The 10,502-nt window shown below is 37.5% G+C and overlaps 1 protein-coding gene across 1 annotated transcript; it reads right to left on the bottom strand.

The window, feature by feature from the left end:
• Positions 1-2,199: 2,199 nt before the first annotated feature.
• opn7a (opsin 7, group member a) lies at positions 2,200-10,167 on the bottom strand. The gene is made up of 5 exons (XM_030161163.1): positions 10,077-10,167; positions 9,743-9,905; positions 9,342-9,469; positions 4,110-4,444; positions 2,200-2,799 (listed from the first exon to the last, which is right to left on the bottom strand). Exons 1-5 carry the CDS (start codon positions 10,165-10,167, stop codon positions 2,200-2,202), a joined length of 1,317 nt encoding a protein of 438 aa, XP_030017023.1.
• Positions 10,168-10,502: the final 335 nt, after the last annotated feature.

Genomic DNA, 10,502 nt, shown 5'->3' with positions numbered 1-10,502 from the left:
CAAAGCACAACTACCAAAACTTAATGTTTTCCATTACTATGTGAAATCTTTAGCAGAATGCTTGAAGTGTACTGATAGTGTCCCGTAAGTTACTTTTGAATGAAAATGAATGGATAACTAATGATGCCACATTCAAATCAGTTATTGCCATTTTTTTTTTTTTGTACCCGGGGAGTTTAATCATCTCTTCACTAAACATAAGGAAATGAATCACTCCATGTAATTAATGATAAATGATAAGTCACTAGAATATAAACATAAATATACTTTTTTTTTCCTCATATCAGATTTAAGAATGCTGTTCAAGACACCCTATTGCCCAGTAGATAGAATCTAAATAAGTACTTTTGTTAATCAGAAACAGCATTCCTTGTAATGAAAGACTTGCAAAACCAAAGGACTGAGCAACAATAATGAAATTGCATTAGATGAAGGAGATGTCAGCCCACAGGGTCAGTGTGTACAAAGATCTCTGAGCTCATAAAAACTTAGAGCCTGTCATGTTTATTTTACACACATATATACACACAGTTACAAAGGGACATTTACAGATAACAAGAAATACATAAGCCTACACATATATGTGTGTAACTGCATCATCTGAGTTGACTGTGTGAATTTCATTAAACGTGTTCCTTTTCTATTGTAACTGAAAACACTGGCAGCGTGCTGTGAAACTCGTATAAAAGAAATATTCGCTTTCAGAATAAAGAATAGTTTAAAACCATCATAATAAAGCTAGATGGGTATGATTGTGTAGTATGATAATAATGGCATTACATGGCAGTGTCACTACACACTTCATACACAGATAATGGATCAAGCACCATAAATTATATACCTGCTTTTATAAAGTGTCAGCAGTACATCAGCTGGCATTATGTAGGGGGTGGAATAGTGCTTGGAATCTGTCAGTCACTGAATCTCTCTCCTTAAACTTAACCAAACTGTGCCATAACACTGAAACAGAAAACAGAATCAGTTTTGAACATACCCTGTGTCATATCTCCTGCCACCAGTAAAATGTAACTTCAGTAAATGGATCACCGAAGACAGAACCATGGTCATTAATTAGGTTGGAGAATTATTTAACATGAAGTTGTTGCAACAATAGCAAGTGCACTGTTACCCATAAAGTTGGACTAGTTTTGTTTTCAGACACATTCATGTTTTTATTCCTATTTATACACATTTATAATCACCTTTAACCTGGTGCAATGATTACATACTGAGTCCCAGTTACACTTTATCTATTAAGAATAAATCCCATTATCACAATTAATTACCCCACCCCCCGAATGGGAGGCAAGGGGTATTGTTTTTGGTTCGGTTTATATGTTTGTTTGTTAACACTCTAGCAGCAAACTGTTGGTTGAATTCATACCAGATTTGGTTTATAGATTCCCAGTGACCCAGAATAGATGTCATTGCATTTTTGAAAAGTAGGTCAAAGTTTCAATTTTTTATGAATTTTTAAATTCTTTGTTCTTCTCCCATTTACTTATACTGAGTGAAATTTCAAACATCTGTAGCAGCAAAACTGTTGGTTGAATTCATACCAAATTTGGTTTATATATTGCCAGTGACCCAGAATAGATGTCATTACATTTTGGGAAAAGTAGGGCAAAATTTCAAATCTTTTTTTTTTTTCCCCATTTACTTATAATGGGCAAAATTTCAAATGTCTGTAAAAACATCAATTTTGCTTAAATTTACTTCAAACTTGGCACATAGAGGCAACTGATATGCTGACATCACACACATAGACATGATGACATCAGCTGAATTGATGTCAAAATAAGCTACAATATGTGTGAGGGGCGGGGTTTGCTGTGCCTGGCACCACTTGTTTTATGAGAAGAGGTAAAAAGATTTTATTCCAGCTTCATGAGCAACAGTGTATTTGACAGATCTTTCAAAAAATAAAATACTGAATACATCTTTATACTGAAACAAAAGCAGCCTGAGTTAAAGTCATTCTGCAATATTACCTTAAGTAATATACAGCTGGTTGCAAAAAAAAATAAATGTATACTGTAAAAAAATATATATCTAGCTGCTCCCAACATTTTGGGAGCATAAAGTACATTTCTGCTGATGTTTTCCTGAAAATATAAGTTATGCAATTGCACATCTTGAAGAACATAACCTGAAAAGTATCCAGAGATTTTCTGTAAACAAAGTGAATGGGGAGTGATGTCAGGGCCAGGCCACCTTTGCATGCCCTGGAACCATCTCTAAACTAATATGGAGGTTATCTATTTCTGTAGTTCTTTTTGCGCACATGGTGGCCAGCAGACACTTCTTGTGGCTCGAACTCTGAGCCTTCTGCTTGTTTGTTTGCAGAACTGCAGGGTCTTGATCTTCAGATGTGTCTCCTTTAGCAGTAGGATTAGTGACAGTGCACATGTGAGGGTAGTGTGTGAAGCATTCAAAAGTATCGTTGCACTTCTCACAATTGTGGTCTTTCATTGCAATCGCAGGAAGCTGAGTGGCAGAGTTGAACGAAGGGGTCTGTCTGTGGATCATGCGAAGTCTGACCCCTTTTTCAGGCTTGGAACAGCCCTTCAGACAGGCCTGGTATATGCTTCCCAGGTCCCTGCGCATTACTCTGCGGAAGTTGGGCCTCAGCATTAAGCAGATGACCGGGTTGTAGATGGTGGAGGACTTGGCAAACATGGCGGGCATAGCGAACGCCAGAGGGGGGATGCTCTCGATTTGTCCAAAGGCGGCCCACATGGACACGATAGCATAGGGACTCCACGCCGCAAGGAAACCAATGCACACGGCAACACTTAACTTAAAACAAAAAGAACATAAGCATCATATAACACAGGGGTATCAAACTCACTTTCGTTCAGGGGCCATATCCCCCCAATATGATCTGAAGTGGGCCAGACCAGTAAATTAATAACATAATAGTATATAAATAATGCCAACTCCAAACATTTCAGTGTGTTTTATAGTGAATAAAGTAAAATTACATTATGGAAACAATTACATCTCTAAACTGTCCTTCTAAAAATGTGAATAACACGAAAACAACATGAAAAAAAACTGAAATTTATTAAGAAAAATAAGTGCAATTTTAACTATATTTTGCCTTTGCCTATCATTTGTAAATGTGCATTACAACTTATAGATCACAATGGATCTGCAAAATACACCAAATATTTTAGTAAATGGCAGAATATTGGTAAAATTGCACTTACTTCACTTAGGACATTTCTAATTTTTCATATTTTTTTGTGAAAGGTTAGTTTGTAAATTTACACAATTTCATGTAATTTAACTTTTTTACACTATAAAACAGGAAAAATTTGGAATTGTCATTATTTGTAGGTTTTTATGATAGTATTTTACTGATTGGACCCACCTGAGACTAAAGTAGGGCTTTAAATGGCCCCTAAAGTGAAAGGATTTACTGTTAATATCTTCAGTGTAATTTTTGCATTTCACAAATTCATCCTACGGGCCGGATTGAACCCTTTGGCGGGCTGGTTTTGGCCCCCGGGCCGCATGTTTGACACCTGTGATATAACATCATGTTTTTGTGTACTCCCTAAGGATACAGTGTGCCTTGTTGTTTTTAGAGAACGTTACCATACAAGAATAAATTAATACTCACTTGTTCAAATCCGGCCGATGTATTACTCATGGAGATGGGTACATAATGATAACTATTCATCTCTGTCGGTTTTTTCAACAAAAGGAGGGGTGCGAAATTCTCTAGAGGACTCCTCTCTAAGGATGTGCTTTGATATTTTTTTACCGCTGTGTTTTTCCTCCCACCATCTGTCTTCAGATTTAGTTATAACTAATGCACTTTTTAGTTTGTTTTGACTTTGGTTTGTGGAAAGTAGTGAGGACTCAGTAATTGCAGATATATGTAAAGAGTGTTGGCTTTTTTCAGGATTTAAATACATTTCAGAGGTGTGAGATAGGAAGACAGAGTCACGTAGAGATGGTAAGAGGTTAAGAAGAACTAAAGGTAAACAAAGGTACTTAAGTGACTTTTAAGCCCTTATTTGGAAAAACTACACACTGAAGCAGAGACCAAAAACAACATTTAGTAACTGAGCTGTGTGTTTATCAGACATGCCTCTTACCTTAACGATAATTGCCTGGATGCTGCTCATGTGGGTTTTCCTGGACGCGTGCTGCTCCATCGTCTTGCGGGATGCATGCACAGTGACCAGAATGCCGGTGTATGATGCTACAATAACACAGCATGGAAGGATGTAGCAGAAGATAAACAGCGCCACGGTGAAGGAGCGAGCTGTGGGGTGCTCGTTGGACAGGCGCCAGTCGATGCAACAGGCGGTACCATAAGGCTCTGGTCCATATTCCCCCCAGTGGGCCAGAGGAGAGGATGCAAACAGCAGGGCATAGACCCAAGCACTGGCAATTAGCAGACAACCATGAACAGAGTTAAAGCGGTTTCCTGTGAAAACAAATAAAGGTAAAGTTCAATAAAGTACTTTAAATGAAGAGTAAATTTATTGCTATGAATAAAAGTGCTACTGCGTCCCTCACGTTGCTTTTAAGAGGCACTTATCTCCTGCTCAAAACACTGAATGTCTGCATTAAAACACTTAATCTGGGTAAAATGAGACCATCTAGGACTTCTCCTTCTTTCTGAGAACTGGAAAATCAAAACTAAAATCAATTAAAGCTGAAATCATTCCTGTGTGGGTAGAAAAACAAGTTTGTTTCTCCTTTGTGTTCAGTGATTAAACATTACCTGACTGGGACCACACCTTACTATGAATCACTGAGGTGTGTGTCACAGTCACAGTTATGTATTTTTTACTTGTTTAATTTCTGAGTCTGTCACTCTGGATCCACAAAAAAGACTCATACACATAAATATTGCAATAAATGTTTTCATCATGTCTTAAAGCTATACCTACTGATGTGGCATTTCTCACAGCACTTAGCAAAAGATTGAACATGAACAACCCGCCTCCCTCCAAAGCCCCGCCCGCTTCCCCCTGCCTGAGCTCTGACACTCCCCTCCTATCACCTGATGCACGTGGTAGAGGCGGAGATGGAGGCGGAGGTCCGGTTCAGTGTGTCCACAGACCCCTCCCTCAGTAATCAGACGCATCATCCCCCTGCCGCGGCTCCTGTTTCATCAGTAGACCCAGTATTTAAGGGTCTGGTCTGTGCAATGCTGGGTCAGTGTCTTCACTCATCACCTGGGCCTCCACAAATTTTCCATGGACATTTGAGGTTTCATAGTCCATACATTTATCATCCACCATTATCCTACATTGTGTGACACCAAGTACATGTACAGGGTGGGGAAGCAAAATTTACAATGAACATTTAGTTGTTTTTTTTCTCAGCAGGCACTACGTCAATTGTTTTGAAACCAAACATATATTGATGTCATAATCATACCTAACACTATTATCCATACCTTTTCACAAACTTTTGCCCATATGAGTAATCAGGAAAGCAAACATCAAAGAGTGTGTGATTTGCTATTTGCTAAATGCACTCGTCACACCAAAGGAGATTTCAAAAATAGTTGGAGTGTCCATAAAGACTGTTTATAATGTAAAGAAGAGAATGACTATGAGCAAAACTATTACGAGAAAGTCTGGAAGATACTATTAAAGAAGAATGGGAGAAGTTGTCACCCAGATATTTGAGGAACACTTGCGCAAGTTTCAGGAAGCGTGTGAAGGCAGTTATTGAGAAAGAAGGAGGACACATAGAATAAAAACATTTTCTATTATGTAAATTTTCTTGTGGCAAAGATATTCTCATGACTTTCAATAAACTAATTGGTCATACACTGTCTTTCAATCCCTGCCTCAAAATATTGTAAATTTTGCTTCCCCACCCTGTACCTTAGGGTGGTCCAACAATCATGGTAAAAAATAAAGTTTCAGATAACCTCAATTAGAACCTTGCATTAGGTTTTGGCATTCAAAAGATGATTTAGGAAAAAATTTGGAAGAAAAAGGAGATGTTTTAGAGGTTGCACACGTTGCTGGAAGTTTCCTGGAAATTGACAAATTTTGCATTTTCAGCATAGCCGAGCTGACCTGCTAAGAGAAGCAGCAGTACTATCAAAACCAAGGTTTTAGTGCTTCATCTAGCAAAATATGTATGAAATAAGGCATATACCAGGTTAATTTACTGGAATTTTTACTAATGCTTATTTTTGACTGTAAACAGTAAATACATATGGCCTGCAGCAGTAGTCAAGCACAAGCCTTTCAAGACAAGACTTTCAGAAGGCTGCTAAAATTGAGCATTCCAGAAGAGTTGTCAATAATGTTGCTGAAAGAGGGGTGGAGCTTATTTAAGACTTCAACTGTAGCCGAACAAAAAATGAAGATCAGAAACAGTATTTGCTCCAAGTTGTCAAAGAACACTGGAACATTTTTTGTAATTTCAATAAAGCAACAGTGGTTGCTGGACTTTCTATGTAACATTTTTATGCGAGTTGCAGTTTGATTTTGAGAATGAAATTACAAATTATTCTAATATGCCTTATTCATTTGGCTAGTTATGTTATAGTATATAGAGCAATCTTCATGTGTCTTGTGCAACCTCTAAATATTAATTAATTTGCATAAAATTTGGACCGAAGTCATTTGGCCAGATATGGAACCAAATGCAGAGTTCTAATCCAGAGAATCTTTAAAAAAACTTTTTTTAGACCACCCTAATGTACGTGTGTGAGTCCCACGGTCATAAAAGCTGACCTTTGTGCAGACTTGTCTGTTTAGTCTAGTACACCACACCAGATTTCCAGACTTTTATCTCCATCCTTCATTCATTGGACTCCTGTTTGTTCCCCTTAGTTGTTTTTTCTGTTCATAAATCCGTTTTTTCCCTTTCACATGTGTATTTCAGTTCTATCCATACACATCCTAGACAGGAGACTGTGGTCAGTGACAGGAGGAGCAGCACCAGTGAAGTGTCAGATTCAGAGGGACACATATCGGATGTGGGGATGGCAATAATGGATCGGATGCTGGACGGCCGTAATGGATGATTGACAGGAGGCGCAGCCAGGTTCGGCCAATTATTTCATTCGGACCAAATAAAATGATTGGTCAGAATTTTATCAGAAATATGAGCAATGTATGAGAATTAAACATTTTTGAGTTTCAGTACCTGGTGGATTTTTTTTACATTTTAGTTTGACGGACGCTTATTAGGAGCATTTTAAGATGACAAAAGAAAAGTGTAAAAATGCCTCATCATACGGTAAAGCTTTAAGGGTTAGTTTCGTTAATACTGTAATCTACACTTACAAAATACTTCATAGTTGGTTTTTACTATATTTCAATCAAAAGTGTCCATTATTTATGTAAGACGTAGCATAATATAACATAATGTAATTTAACATCATGTGACATAACAAAGTAACGTAATGACACCACATGATCACATCATGTTACATCACGTGTAACAGAGCACAACATGACTTTGTTTTATCATTATAATTTTCTATCATTATAACTAGATTTTGCAAATATTTCTAATATCCTGACCATAACTAATAATTTTGAAATTATAAATAACCATCTGGTTTCCTCAACTGTTCCTCACAAAGACAAATCATCCTATGAACTTAGGAGAAATATTAATTTGACATTTATCGTGATAATTATTCACAGCAACTGACATGAACACTTTTATGGTAATATTTTGTCATCAACAATGGGAAGTCCTATAAGATGGAGGTGTGATTTTGTCAAATAAAGCACAAACTCCTGTGTTGGCTGAGTTACACCTCCATGTTTGTGCTGTCACCATTCTTTCCTTCAACACACAAACCTTAATCCATCGATGTACAGGACACAAGCTCATAAATCCTCTGTCAGATTGAACCTGTAGCAGCTGAACTTGTAGCTTACATGGTCAATTCTATATGTTTAAGCTGTAAAAGAGAGTATACACCCAGTAACAGATGATGCTATGTTTCCAGATAATAGTCAGCGTCCATACACACTAAGCTGTGTTTTATCAGTGATGACATACTTCGCATATTACACAAAAGAGGATGCAATGGTGGAACTGTGTGTCATGTTCTGTTTTCATGCACTTCCGTGATATAATTCTGACAAAGGTTTGTTGTTGAACAGTTGTAATTATGGAGCCAGCCAGAGAGTGCAAAAAGAACACAAAATTATTATGTTTACTGAAAATTATCAAGCTATCACAAATAGAATGTGATAAGGTAGGTTGTGTTAGAAATTATCCTGCAGAAAAAGGTGAGAGATAAAAAAAAAAAAAAAAAAAAGGTGATTGGAAGACGATTGATGTTAAATCAGCAGGAGGTTGTGACACAGGGCATCTTAGGTGATGTAGGGATAATGTATAGACGTAATGAAACGGAGGTAAAACCACAGTAAACCATTAAAACGTAATAATATTTTGTAAAAGTCTATAGTGACTTGAATGCAGTAACTTCCAGTAAATTAAATTAATTTGAGGGTTTTTAGTTGTTATTCATTATTTACTGGAAGCATTTTGTGGCAGTGCCTGAGAAAACTGTTTTATTCAAAGGTCATATTGAAGCCCCCATTGTACTACATCAGCGGCGTCAAACTCATTTTAGTTCAGGGGCCAAATACAGCTCAATATGACCCCATGTGGGCTGGACCACTAAAATAAAAAATAAAATAGCCTATAAATACTGAGAATTAAAAAAAAAAAAAAAAATCTCTTTGTTTCAGTGCAAAAAAGTACAATTAAATTTTGAAAATGTTAAAATGTCTACATTTACAAACATTCCTTTCACAAAAAATAATGAATAACCTGATCCACCTGAAATTTCTTAAGAAAAATACATGCAATTTTAACACTATTATGCCTGAACTTATCATTTATGTGCATTACAGATGACAATGGATATACAAAGGCACAAAACATTTAGTAACAGGTATACTATTGTAAAAATTTTGCAGTATAGAATTTAAAATTGTCATTATTTATAGGTTATTCTGTTATTATTTTACTGGTCTGACCCACCTGAGATCAAATTGGGTGAAATTTAGTTTGACACCCGTCACTGTCAATGTCTTCAGTATAAACTCTGCACTTTGCACATTCAACCTGTGGGCCAGTTTTGGCCCATGGACCGTATGTTTGGCACCCTTGCACTACATTAACCAACATCACAAGTAGCGCACATTGAGTGCTGCCCCTGAGCTTGTCAGTCATCAAAGAAAGGCTAATGCGCACTACTTTACAGAGGGATTATCGTTTCTTTTTCTTCTACAAATACATCAACCAATCAGCCACTTAGGGATACGATGGTTAATCCTGTGTCATTTCACTGGGCAAAAATAGCACCTTTGAAGACTTACCATAGAGAGGACAACATACTTTGACAAAACACACCATGCTTAGCAGGGTGAGAGTGGTCAGACTGCAGAGGCCAAACAACATGCCGCAAAAAGCGTATATGGAGCACACTGTTTTCCCATACAGCCACCTGCGTAGGAGGGCAAGAGGGTGTGAGAAAGGCGGGGTAATATAAAACAGAGAAGAAAAGATCAATGAAGGGAGGAAAAAATAGCCTTCACAGTCCCTTCATAACACAGTCAGTATTACTGAGGAGTTAATGGAGCTATCTAAATGTAAAGTGTTGTGTAATATGAAACACTATGTCATTTATCCACTTTTGTTTCACATTAAAAAAATGTCTGATTCTCTAGCGTGAAAAGTGAATCCGTTCGACATTATGCTTATGTGACATGTGTCGTACCTGTGGTAGAAGCTTGAAGTTATGGCCATAGGGTAGAGGGACAGAGTCAGGCCCAAGTCGCTCACTGCCAGGTTGATGATGAAGTACTCCGCGGGCTTTAGGAGGTGCTTTTTCTTGTAGGACACATACAGCAGTGTGGTGTTGCCAAACAGTGAACATATTCCTTTGAAAGAAACCCCCTGACTGTTAGAGAATGGCATCTGTGAGCCTCAGCCATAGACCAAAGTAAATGTTTGGGCTTTTAAAAATGATTATTCAAGAGGGGTATCCTTATTGTTTATTCATAAGTTTAGCACAAATAGAATGCATTTTATTTTTGGTAGATTTTACTCACCAAAAACAGAATAGACAACAGCCACAGTTATATCCAGTGGCACAGGGATGTTGGAGTGGAATAAAATGTCAGTGTCATCACTTAGCTCCATCTGAAAAGATATCAAGAGGCTTTCACGGACAGTATTACATAACACCTCATCCTTGAGTATGTGCATTTTCAAAGCCGCTGGTCTGTGACTGGAAAATGTCCCACTTCAGCGTCTCCCAGTGGACAAATCAGGGAAATACTCTGGCTGTTATCAGTTCACAACCTGAGAGATGTGAAGCTGATGGAGAGGTGATGATGAAGACAGACTAAATTTGCATCCAGTTCTGGATATGTCACGGAAAAAAATGATTAGACCATCAGATGTCATCAAAAACAATGGTTATGCATTCAAGTACTAACTCCTGTGTGTATCATGTGACTAAAACAGACAGAAAA

This window comes from Sphaeramia orbicularis, chromosome 17 (genome assembly GCF_902148855.1).
Source record: "Sphaeramia orbicularis chromosome 17, fSphaOr1.1, whole genome shotgun sequence".
In the NCBI taxonomy this organism is placed as follows: Eukaryota; Metazoa; Chordata; class Actinopteri; order Kurtiformes; family Apogonidae; genus Sphaeramia; species Sphaeramia orbicularis.
The sequence above is the reverse complement of the archived record's forward strand: the minus strand, read 5'-3'. Positions and strand labels throughout refer to the sequence as shown.